Genomic DNA, 21300 nt, shown 5'->3' with positions numbered 1-21300 from the left:
TATAAGTACGTATGGGTGGAAATCACTGATATCTCTATGGAAGTACAAGATCAGTGAAGGAAATGAGCTGCATGCTTGGCGGAGGTCTGCGCTCTAAAGAGTGCTTTTCTAGTTTGACTTGTTTCCATTTAATACTAGAGAAGCACTCAGCTTGCAGCTCATTTCCACCACTGATCTTGTTCTTCCACAGAGATCAGTGATTTCCACCCATACGTACTTATAGCATTGTGTGCTGAAAGCCGCCCGATTTCCCAATATAGAAGCCTTTGTTACGTCATAAACCCTCAGGTGCACGGCGCGCCTCGCTCTGGTAGAAACTAGAGCACGCACTTTAGTTTTGAAGTTTGAAGTTTGAAGTTTGATTTATTACTCAACGACCCTCATGGGGTATGGGAGTACAGTGTCAATTGAAAATACAAAAAATAGAAAATTTCAAACAAGAATGAACATATATACAAATATAATACAAATATATACAAGATATCAACATACTTTTCAAATAAAATTTGCATAAAAGTATGTTATAAATGATATACTATAAAAATGTAAATCTATCACATGAATTACGCACAATGCAGGCACTGCCTGATGCAAATAATCACGCTAAGGGTATATAGAATAAACAAAATCCAACGAAATAATAAAGTGCAGCAGCTAACTAAAAAAGGACAGTGTTACCTTACAAAACCTCGAAATGTTTGACAAAGTCTTTTTCTTAGTGGAATTAAACAATTGATCATATTTAAATGTGTTAGGATACTTCCTATAATACTTTTCGAGAAATCTTTCACGTTCTGTCATAAAGAAGGGACATACAAACAAATAAAGAAATCCATCACCAATATCATTTTTAGAACAACAGGTACACAAACGTTCAATTCTTGGAATGTCTTTGTAACGCCCAGACACTACTGGAAGCTTATGATTAAAGGCAACGAAAACGTGTTAAAGATTTCCTATCATTTTCATTAAGACGAATCAGATACTTTTCAAAGCATAATTGCTGCTTAAAAAATTCTATAAACAGTGCATTGATTGTTTAACTCAACATCACTGTGCCACTCCTGTTGACTCATATCTTTAATTTTTGTATCTATTATTCTTTTGAATGAAGATAAAGATAGATTACTTGCTTGACTCTTCCACACGTCAGAAAGGCCTAAGCTATCAAAAGTATTCTTTACTTTGAAAATCCAACCCATCTGATTTTTCCCCTTCAAAAAGGAGAAAAATTCAAAGCTATAAACGATGCTTGATAATTTAGCTGATTTCCCATTTAAGAGACGATACCAGAACATAAGCATTCGACTAGTGACAATTTTTTCTAATTTGTAGTGCCCAAGTTCACCGTAAGTCATGCAATTGGGAGTTCTCTTGTTCAGACCAAGCAATTCTTTACAGAACTTCAAATAGAACGTTTCAAACCTCAAATACGCGCAGCCTGAACTCCTAAGTTCATTGACCCTACCTGCCAAAATATCAAAAATCCTTTATAGATTCCACCAAAACTCTCTGATCACTACCAAAAGTTAATCGTTCGTTGCTTGTGCCATTCCCAACCTGTCCTGCAAGTGTCATTCCAATTAGTTTAATACTTTTTTAGTTATTTTTCACACAGACAAACTAACTAACGAACAAACCAACGGTAACGAAAACACAACCTCCTCCCTTGGCTGAGGTAATTATGTAATTTTTTTTTTTTTTTGTCAAGCATAGACTAAGAAACATAATGAATTTGTTTCGGTTTGTTTAATTTATTGTTGTGATGTTGTTGTTATTGTTGCTTTTAGTTCCAAATAATCAGAGTGGCTCTGTAAAGTTAAACTGAATATTTGCTTTCTATCTATGATTAATTTTCCTGCATGGTAAGTGAACAACGCCGAGTCTATTCTTTCAGTTTAAGGTCCTGTTTACCTTTGGGAACAGTGATATTAAATTTTCAAAATATGACATTCAATGCCTATGTGTATGTCGGTTGTACCACAAAACATCCTATAACATAAGAGTTTTATGATAAAGCCTAAAATATAAGGAGATATATATTATTTGTATTTTTCTCAATAAACCGTAACTGTTTATTACTAAACAGTTACGGTTTATTGAGAAATTATGCAGACATTTTTATCATAAGTATTGTTCATATTTTGTTTATTAAAAAAAAAACAGCGATTCTACCGATTCAAATTTTGACAGTGTTTGTTTCCATCCCTAGCTCACATTTTAGAACTACATAATTCAAAGCACTAATGCAGGGATTTTATTTCATCTGCAAATGCTTTTATGCTTTTATCATGCTTTTCACCTGTGGGCATATAATATGAAAAATTCTATAATCCCCATTGATTCAAAATTACGGCATGCCCGGTGATTCACACTGAAGATGGGGGATCAGGACCGAGGCAGTACGTCTTCCTCGATGTCGAACTCTCCGAAAGGCCGGTGGTCGTCGACTTTGAGGTCAGCGCCAATAATGAAGCGAATATCGCCTTGTCCAGTGAGACCAGAAGCCTTGTCGACATGTACCGAATCGGTATAAAGAGCTGAATATCTTTTTCTTCTTTTTCTACTGATGTACTGAAGCAAGTTGTACTTTTTGGGGCGCATTAAACAAATTGTGTAAAATTATACATATATATAATGTATATAGTATATATATAAGTTATATATATATATATACATATATATATATATATATATATATATATAGTCGAGACAATGTAATGATGACAAAAGATGTTGCAGGAAGCCGGCTGTTGCGAAGCTTTCGACCTTGGTCTTCTTCAGCTTTATTATCTGTTCATGAAATGAAATAATGTGATATATTTTGAGCATAACAAATCTGGAGTCATGAACATAATACATTAAATACAAATTCAGCATGAGTTAACAGCTTCATAGCATACTTGGCAACATTTTTGGCAATTGCAAAACATTCAATAATGTGTAACTGTAAATAAAATATAATGAGTATATGTAGCATACAGACATATCATACAATAAAAATATATTAAACACATATCATGAATAAACTTAGTAATATAATACCTGCTAAGCAGACGTGTGAGTTACTTGGGTGTCTTGTGGCTGTCTTGTGGCTGGATGAGAGTGATCATGATTGTGATATATTGGGAGGGAAGGTGTGTGTGCGGTGGTGCATGTCAGGCAGGAGTAGGGTAGGGTCCGATAATATTATATAGATGATGACTGGCGGGGGAGGGAACACACCGAATGTTCCACCCGAAGGGTTTGAAATGCTATTGAGGGAGGTCATAAGTCCCGAGACGAAGTCGAGGGACCTATAGCCTCCCGAAATAGCATTTCAATCCCTAATGATGGAACGTTTGGTACATGTTCCCGACAATAAAATTCATCATCTGTTATATTATATGGGTTAGTCTAATACGTCAACGTCAACCACCAAAGATCGTAGAGATTCAGTGTACTTACGCGTAGCTAGCGTAGCCCGACCAGACGCTGTTAATACGCAGTGCGCTACACAGCGACTGGGCTGTGTATAGTTACAGTGTACGATCTTTATTTTAACCACCAGCATGCATGCAGAGCACAACGCACTTGATCGCTTGATCGCTCGCGCAGAGCCAAATTCACTTTGCGCGCGTGGGTGGCCGGTCCTAGGCCTTCTGTCATTTGTTACGTGAAAATGTTCTCCCATGGGAGAACATTACAAAGAATGTTCGCCCATGGGCGAACATAACGAATGTACCTCCATCACGTGACTCTGTTTAGCCAATCACTGACCGGTATTTGACTAACCCATTTAATATAAAGAATTAGGTTCAGTGTTCATACAAGTGTGTCAGTGTCATCGTGCTATATATATATATATATATATATATATATATATATATATATATATAAATTTGTGCAAACGTTGCGTGATCACGGATTCCTCACTTTATCAAAGTGCCGCAATGGTATTTTTCTTCATCTTCAGCTCATTTGTTTTGTCTTTCTTGCTCTATGGTTTCGACGAAACATTCTCTACTGGGGTCCATACAATTCGCATAGCAGGTTTGAAGGGAATTCGACACATTGCTATGTAGGGTCCCTCCAACGAAATAGATAAAATAAATTGTCGTACATTCAGACCCATACAACTCTCTCATTTAAAGTTCGTTTGTGCGTTGTTATTTTCATGGTCCTTTTTTTTTTTTTCTTATTCTTCTACTCCTTGTTCTTCTTCTACTTTTTCTTTTCTTCTTTTTCTTTTTCTTCTTTTTCTTTTTCTTCTTTTTCTTTTTCTTCTTTTTCTTTTTCTTCTCGTTCTTCTTCTTCTTCTTCTCCTTCTTTTTCTTCTACTTCTTCTTACTGAATGGAACCAGTTTTCGGCGCCTGGATCACCAAGATGGTGGTAATACGAAGATGTGCGACACAGCCCAACACTGGATGCCACACGGTCACGGTGCCATTTTCTAACCCCGTGCTACCAGGCATTCCGATTTACGATCACTTCTGGTTGACCTTTGACCAGGGTCGTCTCGAGATCGGTCGCCATGGCAACCAAACCCCCATCATTGACTGGACAGACCCGGACCCTCTTCCGGTCAACCACATCGGGTTGTGGACTGGGTGGGGCTCAGAAGGATACTGGGAATTTCACTCTTTTTGTTAATAACTTTGGAAATTTTGGACATATATGCATACCCGAGGATGAATGCCATCTCAATATATAGCAATTTATATGTATATATGAAGAGTTTGTTTGCAAAAACCGATAAGTCCATATTTGCCAAATGGAGATATTTGCGATTAAAGGTCAAGAAAAATAAAGAAAATAATAAGAAAATGTTTGCTTCTTTTGACCATAACTTCAAAAGTATACCTTTATATGAAGTGACCAATATATCATTTAAAAGGTATTATTTTGTACTTTATGACAGAGATCGTACTTCAAAATTTTCAAAAATGGACTTATCGGTTTTTGCAAACAAACCCTTCATATATATATATATATATATATATATATATATGAGTAACTTAAAAACCAATTCATTCGGAAAATCAATAGCAAGGTGGATATCTAATTCACGACAAATATATGGAAAGTTAAAAAAATTGAAATTAGTCGGTTTCAATAAACATCTCATTAAAGTATATATTTAGAATTGACTTCATTCGTTTTTTAGACATATCAAATAAACCTCTCTGTATGTGACTCTGCATCACAAAAGCAACAAAAAGTCGGCAAACATTTTTTTTTAGTTAAGGGCAAACAGATTCTGAAAGAGCAGACTCATCTTTTAAATGATGTATAGCCCAATTCAAATATAAATACTGGAAAGAAAGCACACACTCTAAAAAAAAAGAGTGTCAACTAAGAAAAGAGGCTCTACAGCAAAGTACAGGGTTTATTCAAGCGCTTAACCTTTACCAAGTCGTGTTTGCTTTGCGATGAGAAGGACAGAATACGGGATGTAAACCACCAGAGCAACAACAATGAAGGGATTATCGGAATAATCTGAAAATGAGCGTGTTCTATTAACACATTCTGTCCATGATTAATGCCAACTTCCAAAGCAGTAGCGTTATCAGTAATTCTCTTCAATCGTTATTAGACTTAAAAATGAAGAGTGTGCCAGGAATTTCAAGAAAAGGAAAGGGAACTTTAAGACATATCTGATTAGTCCACCATCTCCCCCCCCCCCTAGGGTAGTTCTAAAACTGCTGGAAAAAAAAAATTCCCATTCATGTTATATTTCCGAACTGAAAAATGGCGTAGAAGAAAAACAGCTCTTTCAGAAAATATATTAAAAAACTCAACATTGACTTGGTTGACCATTTTTACCTTCTTTTGAGTCCTGACGTAGAATCAATATTCACCTAGTCACATAGACTTCAATACGGTTTTGTAGAATAGTCCTTTATATAGGCTTTTGCGGCTTGCATGCTTATATTTTCGATACCATATAGGATGATGAAAATTACTATGCGATTTGAAAGGTAAGGTTGTCAAGATTTTTAAAATGTTAATAAGCAGTAATCGTGATGTGGACTTGTATTCAACGTTTCTTTGCACATTTTCTTTTTTGCCCTGAGTTCATGAAACTAACTTTTGAAAAAGAAAACTTAAGTGCAGCTTGGAAAGTTTAGATGTTGATCTCTCTCCCTTTTTCTCTCTTTTCAATCCTTTGTAAGAGTGCATTTTGTTGGAAAGGTTTTATCCTCGTAATTTTTCTTTTATTATTGTCATTATTATTTTAGTAAGATTGAAAAATCAATCTCTGTTATGAAGGAAAAAATATTTGGGCGTAGGGAGAATTCAGTGTGTTTTTTTTTTCTTGTCAATAAGAATTGTCATTGTAACTTCATTATAATATGACATCTTCGTTTCGTGTTTGCTTTCATTTGAGACAGTTTGGAAGACGAATTTGGTGATTTCAGTATCCAGTTACTGTCGTTATTTCTATCTTCACGTTTTAATCTTTATGTCACTATGACGAACATGTCACACTGTGATTCGAGAAAAGGCCTTGGAGTGGTACACAAACTATTCATCAGATCGTAAGGAATTATTTCTTCCATGTGTTCAATCTCGTGGGGTGTAAGACAGCTTTCTTGGGCCTCTACTATTCACTGTTTACATCAATGATATTCAAATGTCCTCAATTATACTGCAATTTGTATTACCTGCTGACTACTCGAACAAACTTTTCTCTTATTCTCACCCTTTAAACCAAACTAAACGATTATTCATGTAATTGATCGGATGGAAACTTAGAAGGTATCCCTTTAACTCTGAAAGAACTTCATACATGTCCCATGGTTTTTAAGTAATACTTTTACTAATCTCCTAACTCAATATTTGAAGAAATTCCTAGAATGAAAGTTACCGCCAATTAATATCTTGGTGATGTCTTAGACAATAAACTTTCTTGGAATATTCATATTGATGTCACTTGGGAAGTGATGTTTCGTAATATAGGGATAATAGGTACAATTAAAAGTAGTTTGTCTACTGCACATTTAGTAAATTTAGTAAATTTAGTGAAAAAGAAAGAAAAGTTCTCAGAATAATCAATTATAGGTCTTCTCATGCCCATAGTCATAACTTTTTTATCCAGAATAAGAATTCTTAAAATTAGAGATATATATCAGATGCAAATCGGTCAATTCACTTACAATTCTCAATACAATAATCTCCATAAGAATTTAATTTAGTATTTGTTCTTAATAACACAACACAAAAAACCACTCAAGACAGACTTCTTCCATCCATCTACTCTCAAAGCGAACTTTTTTGATGCTAAAAGTGTGGAATGTCCTTTCTCTTCTGAAATTAAAAAACCAGGAGCATAGACACTTTCAAATTCAAGTTATGTTTGTTTTATTTAGTCGTTACAGATATAATGTATTATACTGCATACATCGGACAACCAAGCCTTTAGGTCAACATTAAAGGGGCTGTCTTCACTATTCTAAAATGCGGGTCTCATTTCATTAGACAAGCTGTACTGATCTATGTCGACTTTCTCGTCTCATTACAATTTTGACCTGTGTTTATTTTCTGGGGTTTGCACAGATTTTCTGTGTTTGTGCGCTTTTTCTTTGTTTGAATGTGTGTGTCTGTCGTCCTCTCATTCCTTCTGAATCGTTATGCACACTAACTGTCTTGCTCATGTATATACGAAGGGTTTGTTTGCAAAAACCGATAAGCCCATTTTTGAAGATTTTGAAGTATGATCTCTGTCATAAAGTACAAAATAATATCTTTTAAATGATATATTGATCACTACATATAAAGGTATATTTTTGAAGTTATGGTCAAAAGAAGCAAAAATTTTCTTATTATTCTCTTTATTTTTCATGACCTTTAATGGCAAATATCTCCATTTGGCAAATATGGACTTATCGGTTTTTGCAAACAAACTCTTCATACGTACCTATGCAGACTCGTTTTCGTTTTGCTCAGGAACTTGCTAATTGTACAAGCTCTGAGCCTTCTGTGCAAGTTCTCTCCATTTTCCCCATATTCCTTCATAGCGAGGTATTTCATCTCATAGTGAATTTATGATGTAAATTAATCACGTGCATCTATGTGTTTGTAGGTGAAGCTGCTGTACATGGATATTTACGATTATTTTGTATTATTACTGTTTGCATTTATATGAGAGTTTCGTGACATTTCACAGAAAACTCCTTGTATCAATCAATTATGCTATATGATTTGCATTTTTCTTGTATGATAGATGTGAAAATAATGAAATAAAATTCGGTTTGACGCTTCAATTGCCTGACTTTAAAATAACCCGTCACATTTACTTCATGAATTTATCTGTAGAAATAAAGTGTAGTTGTGGTTTTTTTTTTTTTCAAGACAATTAGGTTGACTGTTTGCTGGCCCTTTCATCCGCTGTAGCAGTATCAAAATAGGCTCACAATGTATTAGTTAGAAACTTTTTTTGCCATAATGTTGTAATAATTATTACTTTGCATACGTTAAAGTTTAAATGTCATACAAGTATCAGTATCTTCTGAGATTAATAGATTCATGCTCGACCCTTGCAGTCTTGATTTCATTGACTACATCTGTGTGAGTAGAATATAAGTTATTACTTTATTTCTATTTTTTTCTACTTCTGCTGCTTTTCAAAGAGAGTGGATGTGTTGAACATCTCAACCCCACGAAAGTAAAACATTAACGCAAACGTAAACATTTCTCTGGCATTTCACATACGGGCCAAATTACCAGACTATGCACTCACCTAACATCAGCGTTACTCAAGTAATACGCATTTGACGGAAAACTTGCTCCTTTTTTGTAATGGCTCGAATATATTAAAGCACTGCCCCGAAGAAAAATTCACTAAGAATGGATATCATGGACAAATTATATATGTCTGGAAAGGTTGAATTTATGATCAACAGGATTAAATTACTTAGAAGTCAAAAAATCATGAGGAGACAGAAATCGCAATTTTCTCACTCCATTCAGACCCTAATGTGAGACTAGCGGATCGCCAGTCGACTTGGGAGAAAAAGAAGCAGAATAGGATGACGTCACATCGGAAACAATTTTCATCACAGCCAGCCAGCCGGCCATCACGTAGACAATTTCGCATTCATTTTTCCGCACATGTTGCATATTCACCTCGTTTGCATCTCATAATATTTTATCGACAGATGCACCATTTGATTTTTCATTCAGGGTATGACTAATCTTGGAGACTGTTTGGAAACGTTTTCCCAATATTTCTATGTATCGAAAATTTCTTATGAAGAAATTATCGGCCTGCAAACATGATAATTCTTCAGCTCCAGCTGCACCGACAGACTGATCAGCGATGTGTTGTCAGCACAGTCAATGTCTTCAGAATACTAGTTAGTAGTAGGCCTACCGTATCTCCAGCCAAAACTAACTAGCGGCAGTATCACGAAATATTTTTTGTCAAAGGTACGTTTTCAAATTCCAAATTTTCTGATATTACTATAAAAGGCAAACCCGGAGATTAGGGGTCAATACACGTACCCAGTCCACCCGACGCTAGTCTACTCTTGACTATGTTTTAGCGATACGGTAGTCCGTGGGCCCCAGCCTGTGTCTCCTCCGCTACTCTCCCCCACGGACTAGCGATGCGGTAGCTGTGCGTGTGATTGTGAGACTGCACTGAAAACTTGAAGTGGAACAGCAAACAAGATAAATCAATTCAATGAATTCTCTAATTCTTGTTTGCTGTTCATGAGATTTTCATGAGATTTCTTTGTTCAACATTCGTCTTTCACAAACGGGTTATGTTTTTCTAATACTCACTAGAATTAGTAGATCTATAAGTATAAACTTCTGTATTCGGGAAAAAAAAAAAAAACTTCCCTATGGCCCAGCCACCACTTGATAGTTGTTAGCGAAGTATCTTCATCGAATAGAAAATGACACGGGAAAGACAATTCAGTAAGCAAATAATAATCGACTACTGTGATGGGACGAACAATCGTTCGCCAAGGCGGCTTGGGCCCACTATCTTGCCTGAGCCGCTGGGCTCCTTGCTGGCCGGCCGCCACCGGCTAGTGTGGCTCTGGCTCATGCTGGTAGGGTCACGGCATTCCACCCACATCTCCCTGAACGTCGCCATCTTCTAGCTCATTTTCTTCATCTCCAATCTCTCCCACCTCTCCATCATCATCATCATCATCATCGCTGTCGTAAGAATCACTGTCACTCTCTTCACTAAATTCAATGTCCAAGTTCAGTAACTCGACTTCCTCGTCTACTCCGTACTACATTTTGATAACAAAACCAGACCTGATACAGGGATTGTGTGCACATGTGTGATACAGCTGAAAGTCGGCAAGAGAATGGTCTCCGATGTGACGTCACAGATATTACGCACAGCTGTGATCAATTTCCCCACTGCTGATCAGCGGGCTAATAATTACCTGGACAAAAATCAATATTTCCGAGGGGCGTGAGCATATTTTGAAGAAAAAAGGTGCTCAAATTAATCCGTGGACTTTTCCCTCAACAGTGATATGATTTTTAAGTCAATTAAACCCATTTTGACTCTTCGTGATGCTTCTTTACGTTATCAAAGTTCTCAAACTTTGCGATTTTTTTTTTTTTGTCGGCTAATGAATACGCAGCCCAATATGTTCCAATTCGCAGTGGGTGGAAGTACTATAGTATACTGACATGAGCATAGTATCATTGTTTCAAGGACTATCGCTCCGCCTCTTCCTTTCCCTCCCTACCACCATACATATCTATTCATATTTATCTATTTATCAGATAACACTGACATTAGTATGAGCAATAGCTGAATAGTGTATGATTTTGTTGGAGGTAATTTAAAAGTCATAGCAATAATCAGTTTCATTAAATTCAAGATATATTTTGAAGTTGGGATTCAGATTTTGCTCTGTTTTCAACTCTCTGTACAAAACTGTAATTTTGCATAAAGGTCAGCCGGTGTAAATGGCAGTGTGTGGTTGATACCCTAACAATGGTCCTGAACAATGTCCAGGATTGGAAAGTTCTATTATTATGTTCATGAGAAATTCCACTTTCACAGCTAGTCTTTATTCATCTTACTTGTAGTGTATGCAAGTACTAGGTGTTTCAAAGAACATGTCCCACTGTTGATTCTAAATAAGTCAAAAGTTATAAAAGATAACACTGTCATTGATATGAGTGATAGCTTAATAGTGTGCAATTTAGTTGAAGGTGGATTAAATATGAAAGCATAAATCAGTTTCATGAAATCCATGATTAATTTCACAGTTCGGTTCCAGATTTTGCTCTATTTTTAACCCTCTGTACAAAATTTCACTTTGCACAGGGGTCAATGGATGTGTATGGGAGTGTGTGGTTTTAATAACACCCTGACCATAATCCTGAACAATGGCTAGGGTTTGAATGCTTCATCATTTTTTATTCATGAGAAATTCCACGACCACAAATAGTCTGTATTCAGCCTCTGGCAGTATCTGTGTAAAGTCAAACGCCTGCCGATACTGTCGTTCATTCGCGACAGTGCTCTCCCTACATCTGAAAAACGAAATCACAATGAATACCTTCTGTTCTGTCGTAAGCATGGTGACAGGAAGCAAAGAAAATCAATTAGGGCATAGTGTTGTGTATATGGAGCCTTAAATAAATCTACTGTGAAACAAATATCCCCAATGAAAAATGCTTCTGAACTCTTTACCAAAAATGATCTCTTATTATCGGAAAAGCGACAAATTTGTCAGACTATTAGTAGACAGTTGTATTAAAATGACAAACTTTAGATCATTTGTGCTTTATATCCCAAATTTAGCGATATGTGAAGCAAAATTTGAAAATGATTGCCAGCTGGAATGAAATGTGGTGTTTGCAAGCACATAGAATAAGTAGGCACTTGCATTTTACCCTTTCCCGTGCATGAATTCAGACTAGTATTGCCCAGGGCAATCCACATGAATTATTGATTAAGCATTCATGTGCCTGGGAGCGCGAGACTGACGCCTGGTCAACAGGTGGTTCAGGCATGTCAATTGTTCAGGGCCATTGTCAGCACACACTCACATACACATCATTGGTTCCTGTGCAAAGTTCAATTTTTGTGCAGAGGGTTAAAATTTCACCTAAATCTGAAACCACACTTCAAAATCAATCTTCGATTTAATTAAACTGGTTTATGCTTTTACATTCAAATCACCTCCGACAAAATTGTATACACTATTCAGCTATTACTCATATCAATGACATTTTTATCGCATGAATAGTTTTTGAACTATTAATGATCAAAAGTGGGAAATGCTTTTTTTTAACACCTAGTACATGAAAACATGTGCTGATTTTTTTTTCATGTGTATGCATTTCACCCTTTACCAGGAATTCAGTGCCCTGGGCAATCCATCATGAATTATTAATAAATCATTCATGTGCCGCGGAGCAAGAGTCCAGAATCATAGTCAGCTGCAGCGCTCTGAAAAGGTGGTATTTATGTTCGTGGTATTCATGTCTGTTTTTCAGGGTAATTGTAAGCACACACTCATATTAACACCATTGGGTTTTGTGTAAAGTTCAATTTTGTGCAGAGGGTTCACATTTGACCAAAATCTGGAAGCTAGCTTGAAAATTAATCATGAATTTAACATAGAAGATTCATGTTCTCATAGTCAAAATTTAATTACCTCCAACTATCAAAACTGCACACTATTCAGGTACTACTCATATCAATGACAGCGTTATCTGATGTTTAGTTTTTGAACTATTTACCCGTTGAGGACGAGTCCCGCGAGTATACTCGGGCAAGTGTCTATGGGAAATGCGTGTTGTAGCAAAATCAAACCGTCCTCAACGGGTTAAGGAGCAAAAGTGGGAAGTGTTTTTGTAACACCTAGTACACTCATACGGTGCATATAAAAAAAAAAAGTAATCTCATCCATGCAATGAGACATGAATTGCTCCTTCACAGTAACATGCAAACTGGAAAAGAAAAACTGAAATTTGTCATTGTTGTCTTTAAAGTTTGTGTGCTCAGTCATGTATGATGTTTGCAAACGTAACTAGGTTTCAAAAGAACGAGGAAGAGTTCCCCTTTCCTTACAAGCAACATTCCGCTCTCCATACCTGACAATCATAAGATACGGTTAGCCCTCTAAATGCGGATTACGTTTTATTTACACGCCTGTATCTATACTTTTAAACTATGTAAAAACAGAACGCAACATTACCCGAGCGAAGATGTTAGATACATGTAAATTACTTTCCCATGTAGTCCCTAAATGTATGTGCTTTCGCCGTTGTCAAGATTTGTTTGACTTAAAAGTACAATTTGCATTTCCGAAGATTTCAAATCGCATTACAAACGCAAACCAGAGACTTCAGGAACGCTTGTACCCAGGCTCAAGCAGAGGAGTTTATCAAAAATCGATTGAGAGTAAAGGAAATTCGACAGACATACAGACATAGATACATTATACACACACACACACAAACATGCACAAACACACACACACAAAACATCGCTCTGATAATAGATCGGTCTCGTATCGTGTCTAAAACAGGAGGAGCTTCATGTCACTTGTCAATACTAGAATGTGATTCCATTTCAAGGTTGTCCGAGATGATTACGGAATATCACACGCAGCTAGCGCCAATATAGCCACTTGGCACCAAACGATCGCGAAATGGGTGATGGTACCCTGTAAATTTTCAGTTGGCTGCTGGTGTACGGGCTCTCTCGAACTGATTGGGCGTTGTGCATTGAGTGCTTTCACAGTTGGATCGAATCGCATCTTAGACGCAGTTTAAATGGAGCGAAAATCACATTTGGTAGTACTTGTTGTTTTCGTAGGAATACGATGTTGTCCTTTTGGTGAGTAACAGAAATAATATTTCTCCATTAACTTATCTCACATGTTAGCGTCAGTTAGAATCAAGTTAATCGAACATTTTCTAGAGGTGTTGTTTTTTCAACACTATCAACTCTTCTCAGTTACAGATGAAAACAAGCATCCAAAATGTGACCTTAACGGGATCCCAAACCCAAAGAGACACGTAGATTGAGTGAAAGCAGCAACATTAATAAAAGACATCAGTGAAAGTTTGAGGAAAATCGGACAATCGATTCAAAAGTTATTAATTTTGTAAAGTTTTGGTATTGGAACCGCTGGATGAGTAGACTACTAGAAGTTATGACGTATGAGTGGACAGCAATAAGAAAATATAAAGAAAATTCCACAAAAATTCATTTTTCTAGCATTATAAAAGAGCACTTGAATAAGCACTTTCAGAAAGCAGGGGGAATAATTGCTACCCTTGACATATGTCAGTATCAATTTGATTGAATGTGTAATTCTCATGAAAAGCTTTGTGAAATTCTCTTTACATTTTCTTTACACTGTTGTCCACTCATACGTCATAACCTCTACCAGTCTCCTCATCCAGCAGTTCCAACACCAAAACTTTAAAAATTCATAACTTTTGCATCGATTGTCCCATTTTCCTCAAACTTTCGCTGATGTGTTCTACTAATGTTGCTGCTTTCACTCAATCCACATTGCTCTTTGGGTTTGGGTTCCCTTTAAAAGTCACACTGTTTATAAACACTTGAGCTGAATATTATTTCAGGTAATGGAATCTTTATGATTATATTCTATCAAAATTAAGCAACCTGAACAAAAAAAAAAAAAACAATATCGAGGCTTTGATAATGACCCTTTTGTTGTTCCTCTTGACTCCCTGACTGTGTTCAATAATATTCTCAAACTCACCATTAGTTATTAGAACCTTTCATTACAAGTACAATGTAAACTAGGTAATATATTTTTTTTGATTTATTCTAATGTATTATTTGGTTAGGAAACAGGGTAGGATTATTCAGTTTCGAGAGCAACTCTGCACAAATATTTATATTATAAGGTTTTTACAATACAAAAACACGACAACATTAATGCACATTCTAATTATAAACACTGTGTAAAATGATAATTGCGATACATGAATGTACACTGTTTAAAACATGTGAATATGTGGGCAATGATGCCCATTTGCTATGATAGGACTTAATTTCTGTCAAGTTTGTTGGAAATTTGACAATACGTTTTCAAGAACATGCAAGAATTTCGCCTCAATTTGTCCGCACCCCCCCCGTCTTTTATCTACTTTAAACAATTATTTGAGTTACCAATCCACTCAATAATATAGTACTAACTTAGCTTTACACTTGAGCATTGGGAGGAGATTCTAAGGATTCCTCAATTTGGACGTTCGCCCCCCCCCCTCTTGAGAATTGAGCATATTTACAATACGAATATTTACCATAATTATACAAATCCGCCATAGGCAGACTTGAACCTACAGTCACCAATGTACTTACTCATAGCACATACTAAGCCATAACCATTACTCCTGGATTAAAGAACGTATCTGACAAAAAAAAAAAAAAAAAAAATCTGAAAAAAGTTGCGTGCATCTGCTCCGTACACCCCATGTAAACTGGCTTAACACGCAAAGTGAACATCGAAAAAAAAAAGCTTTTTGATGAAATCACTGTAATCATAGAAAGAAAGTCATGTTTGCTTGTTTGTTTCTTTGTTTCTCTCTTTTTTATAAGCCTTCGGGCGGGATTTGAAACTTTGGAACGTTTGCATACAGGTATGCTCAATTTGATATAGTTCTACATTATGACATTTTATGAGATGAACGAGTTAATGACCATGTTTACAGCCTTTCTACGGAGATTTCGCTATATTTTCTTAGTGTTAATTTTTACTGGCCGCACGAAGCCTCACAGAGGAAAGCCATTACAAACATGTCATAGCACACTTGTGGCAAAAGTTCAGACAATGTAAGCAAGCTTACTCAGTGAGAGACTCCAATTGCCTGTTACAAATCATGCATACAGAAGTTATACCATGAGTACTTTTCCGATGAATCTACTGGGTGCATGGTTTTCTTCAATGGGAAGCCGAAAGGATTAATTTGAATTCAGGTAAGGTGAAAATTTCTAAAAACAAACAAACAAGCAAATACATTAATGACGTGGGGCTACATGTTTCTTTGTTGCTGTTGTTATTTTTTCTGACGTCAGCGGGAATAGTGTACATAGTAGTCTAATAGTGTAAATATGGAATGTAGCCTCACCTACTTGATATTGTCTAGTAGTAGGTTAACCCGTTCCATACGGGAACCTGGTGGCCTGTATATTAAGTCTACGGGGAATCCGGAATTAAATATAGAACGGGTAAAGCATTTCATGGTTATATATTTAGACACAATAGACGAGGTTCCAATTACGTCATCATGCCACACTGACGGGCAAAAATTGCGTTTGGAGGTGCCACACCCGTTGGAAAGCGTGTAAGCGTTACATCGCACGTCCCAATGGATAGTACCGCGCGCTACAGCTACGCGCTAAACACACATGGGGCCCGTTGCATAAAAGTTACAATTTTGGTAACTTTGTCATCCAAACATCCAAAGGTAACTGCCATAGAATTCTTGATTTTGATTGGCTGTTGAGTATTGTTGCCATGGTAGTTACCATTGGATGGCAAAGTTACCATAATAGTAGCTTTAATGCAACGGGCCCCTGTTCATTTTTCTTCCCCTTAGACAATGCGACATTTGACGTTAACACGTGACGGTCCCTCCATCATTTTGACTGATGCACTTACTTCAGAACTGTGCGTCATTAGTATAATAACATGATAACAGTGGCTGTCCTCTGTGAGGCAGCGTGCGGTCAATAAAGATAAACACAGAGCTCTCTCAACCAATGAGATCGCAGGATTTTCGCTACCCATTCTATAGCACCCATTGTCAAGCATCAGCGGTTTGAAATTCCCAATCATTCTGATTACTTCGCCATCATGTCAGTGATACCCATTTAAAACATGCTGATTGAAGGCGTTCTACGTTCTGTTGAAAGTAAACGGTAATTGCAAAGCTCTAACAAATACATGATATAATATCCATAAGTAAAATGTTTTTACCAGCACTTAAGCAAGGAAACCATGGTAACACTGCACTATGAGCGCACTCGTGATGGATGAGGCAGTCCTTTGGCCATGTCATATGAATTCCCGTATAATAAGTTCGGTTTCAGAGGAGAATGTCCTTGGTACTTTACAATCCCATCAGTTTAAATTTACCTTCGTGAGCTTTCGCCCAATGATTTCCACAGGCGCCTTCTGACTGTCGTTGACTCGAGAAATGTTGACTTCGATTTGATTTCAGTTCTGATACTGCACCGGTCTCACACTCGAGACTCAGTAAAAAATATCAGAGCGTTTATTTTCCTATATTCATTGAGATTAACATATAAATACAAGTTAAGAAATATATAAAAATAAAAACATAAGCATAGACATTAAAATACAATAAACAAAAGATAAAAAGATGTTTATCTATAGATTAGCCGGTTAAGAACTTTCACCGCAAGCAAAAAGTTTATTTTGTTATTTAATCATTCATTTTGCTGTGCTACATTTTTCCTCCAATGTGGAAGAAAAGACTGAGCAATATTTTGTTAGATCTGTCCTTTGCTTTATTTTTGGCGTCTTTTTATCTTATCTTATCATTAGGTAAAAGTACAAATAAGAACAAAGACTTCTGTCGTCTTTAAAAAAAAAAACGTGTCTATTCGTCTGCTTCCGACAAGGCCAATAAAAAAGAAGTGTCTATCCAATTCAATTATAAACCATCATTAATTTCCATGATTTTTGCAAAGGATTGAAACAAATTAAAGTTACATTGCATTCATCATAATATCAAGGAAAAAAAGAGCTCAATAGCCGCGAATTTATCCAAGGAAATATTTTGGAATTGAAAAAGAATTTTGTTAACAATATCCAAGGCAGCCATCAGACTCAATTGCAGACGTTTTACATGTATCAGCCTGAATAATGTGTAGACTTCTTAATGACAGAAGCCGCCAGAGACACACAAAATCGAAAGCGTCCATCTTAACACCTCTTAATGAACTTAATTAAATTACGATATCGAGCACTACAACCCTCATTATCTTAAATTATCATTACTTCTTTAGATTTGATAATTTTAGAAAAGTTTCCTTTAAGTTCAACTTCTTTCTCATTTAAATTGTCTTCCTTTTTTTCTCTCTTTCTCCTTGTTAACTTTTGCTTTTTTTTCATCTTCTCCTTCAACCTCATCATTTTCCTTACAAGAATATTTGAATTATAAATATTAGTTCTCATGAATATTCAATAAATGTTATCATTATTACGATGAAACTACAATTTACACTGTTACCATATACTATCACTAATCAAGATTATATTCACGAGAAAGTCATTATTATCACAGGATATATGGGGTTCATAAACAATAAAACTATTCAACGCTGAAAAGAAACAACAAGTTTCACGTTTCACATGACATAAAGCATTTAAAGATTGTTGCAATCAAACCAATTTCAGGAACGTTTCCTTGAAATTAAAACAAGGATTCAGCAGCTATTAAAAAGATATGAGATAAAACCAGAAATGAGCATGAAACATATTCTCATGCCCACAGTAAAAGAGAACATTATAGGGTGGTCCTTTGTATTCTTTTGTCAATAGGCATTATCCGTAATACAATACAATCTTTTTAGAAGAGTTAAATGAGAGATAATTTTGCCCCCAAAATCCTCCAAAAGAAGCACTGTACGGATATTAGAATTTGTTTGCCAAAATGAAAAACTTGGGAATGAACGTAGTTTGTACAGAAAACTAAAGATGTATTAACATAATCAGGGAGGTCGATGCTCAGTAAAAAACATTTTTTATTCTTGTATGACCTATTTTTCATTAGAAAAAAAGATAACAACAACACTCAAATTCTCTTAAACGCTGTGTTGTTTAACCATTTCTATAGACTTGGTGGTGAACATATAAGACATGGACAGACAAAGATGTGACGGTTTTGTCGGTCAATGTCACATACAATGCAAATTTGTGGTAAAGTTATCTCTCATTTAATTGTCTTAAACATTCCATTGGATTGGGGTAATGCACGTTGGAAACAGACAAGAAAGAGACATCCCTGAAATGTACCCTTTACTGTGAGTATGCCTGTGCATATGTATCAACGTCACTAGCACTTTTCAATGCAAGTGGTGTTCTGTTTTATAAACATACGGGTTTCTCCAACGACAATACATCAACAGACTATTGCTATCAAAAACTAAACTTAAAATTAAGTATCTTCTAACTAGAAAAGCACTCTGAGAGCGCAGACCTCCGCCAAGCAGCTACTTTCCACCTACGATCTTGCTCTTCCCAAAGGGATTTTCCTCCTCTCCACACCACTGGGGAAAAGCTCTTTGGGCTCTCCCATGGAGATCAGTGATTTCCACCCATAGGTAAACATGCTGAAAAATCGCCCGACTTGCTCGCCCTAGCAAAAACTAGAGCACGCACCACAATAGAGCGCGTTTGAAAACGTAAAAAATGCGCAGCTTGAACTCCCCAGTTCATAAACCCTACCTGTCAAGATATAAAAAAAGTCCTTCACAAATTCCCAATAAATTCTCTGATCAGTACCAAAATATGATTATTTATTACTTGTGTCATTCTCAACCTTTTCTGTAAGTTTCCTTTAAATCCGTCGACTACTTTTTGAGTTATATTGCACACGGACAAACAAACAAACTAACTAACAAACAAACCAACGGTAACGAAAACATAATCTCCTCCCTTGACGGAGGTAATAATAAAAATTACCAAAATATTGCAAAACTCTTACCATCAATAGTGTGCTTTTTATTATTGGCAGCATTGTTATTTTGGGATTTTCATATTTTTTGAGAGAGCAAGACTTCGTCTACATCTTGATAAAGTTTGGTATTATGAAATGAAATGAAAATTATATTTTCAACAGTTTTTTGTGGAATCTTTTTTTTTTATTGGTTGTTGCTTCTAGCAGTTTTTTTTTTTTACGGTTTTTCTAGAATACTGTGATTGGATGTGTCTTTGAGTCCCCTTTTCATTTCTTAATTTCCTCATTTTAAACACTAATAACTTTTGAAAAGATATTGCTACTGCTTTGAAAATTAGTATTAGTCATGGAAGAATGAATTAATAGAGCATGAGAGATTTCAGTATAATCTGATGATTAATTCATTGTTCATGCTGCGGAGTTTCACCTCCTTTTTTTGTCAAAATGTGCAACGTCATGAGATCTTTCTTTTCAAGTAGGAGCGTATCTGAAAGTCGCCTGACATCACGTCCTCTGTGTGTCGGCATTGGTCTGCACATTTTCATTTTCTTGTTGATAGGTCGTTAGTTAGTTAAATGAACGGTTATTCCATGTCATGCCAAATTCCCATGCATGGTGAGAATGAGGATTTCATAAAGGCTACTAAAAATTGTAGATGTTCATAACTCTGACAGAACCCTCCGATTACGGTCAAACTACTTGTGTCTCTTATCTTTGTTTTTACATTTAATGAATTCACATTCTGTTTATCTTTTTTTTTTTTGGGTCGTCGTCGTCGTCGTTTTGGGTTTTTTACATTTATTATTGTCTTTTTTTTCTTTAATGAACTGTCAAAGTTTCTGGAGTCTTGTCCAGTAAGGAGCAAAATGCAATTTGCCTGGTGACTGCCATCAGCTGTAGAACGCTTACTCTCCCTAGCGGGGAGACGGTTACCATGGTTCCTAAGTTGATTAGTGATGAAGAGATATCCATGATGGGGAACCATCCAATGCTGAATGGAAAACGGAGGTACATCTGTCGTATCCCGGGTGAGTCGTATTACTCTCTGTAGCACAATTGTTCCTAAACGTGAACTTGATACATGTAGAACGCTTTTGTCAGCTTACAATCATTAATGGAGTGGAGGTTTAAAGGGATGGTACAGTTTTAGTTGGCATGGGGCTTCAGGTTTCTACCGTTTGTATATGACAATGAGAAACCTCCTATGAAATATGAACGAGCATAATACTTCTAAGAGGTATTCAAATGTTATACGATAGAATTAGTTGTGAAATAGATTAGTTGTGAAATGATTGAGGTATAAAAAAACAGAGCGAACTTGATAAGAGGTGGGTCCAACCATTTATAAGGATCGGTTTGTTTATAGATATCTCGGCCATTTCAAAATTAATTTTCATCAAATTAACTTTGAATTCTTCTAGGATTGAGTGTTTTTAACATTTCATAAAGTGGTTTAGATATTTCTCAAAAAGTTCAAATCTGACCCCTCACCTCTCAGCCAATACTCTACCATCCCTTTAATCGTTAGAAGTAACATTGTATTATTTCAATCGTTTTATATAATTATTATAATGTTCACGTGTTTCATATACATATGATTTTTTTTTATCATGTCTGTCTAACTACACTCGTGG

The 21300-nt window shown here is 36.1% G+C and overlaps 1 protein-coding gene across 1 annotated transcript; it reads left to right on the top strand.

The window, feature by feature from the left end:
- The first annotated feature begins 572 nt into the window (after nucleotides 1-572).
- LOC140226695 (C3 and PZP-like alpha-2-macroglobulin domain-containing protein 8) lies at nucleotides 573-4633 on the top strand. Its single transcript, XM_072307135.1, has 3 exons — nucleotides 573-609; nucleotides 2381-2530; nucleotides 4344-4633. The coding sequence occupies exons 1-3, from the start codon at nucleotides 573-575 to the stop codon at nucleotides 4631-4633; spliced, it is 477 nt and encodes a 158-aa protein (XP_072163236.1).
- Nucleotides 4634-21300: the final 16667 nt, after the last annotated feature.

This window comes from Diadema setosum, chromosome 3 (assembly GCF_964275005.1).
Source record: "Diadema setosum chromosome 3, eeDiaSeto1, whole genome shotgun sequence".
NCBI lineage: Eukaryota > Metazoa > Echinodermata > Echinoidea > Diadematoida > Diadematidae > Diadema > Diadema setosum.
The sequence above is the reverse complement of the archived record's forward strand: the minus strand, read 5'-3'. Positions and strand labels throughout refer to the sequence as shown.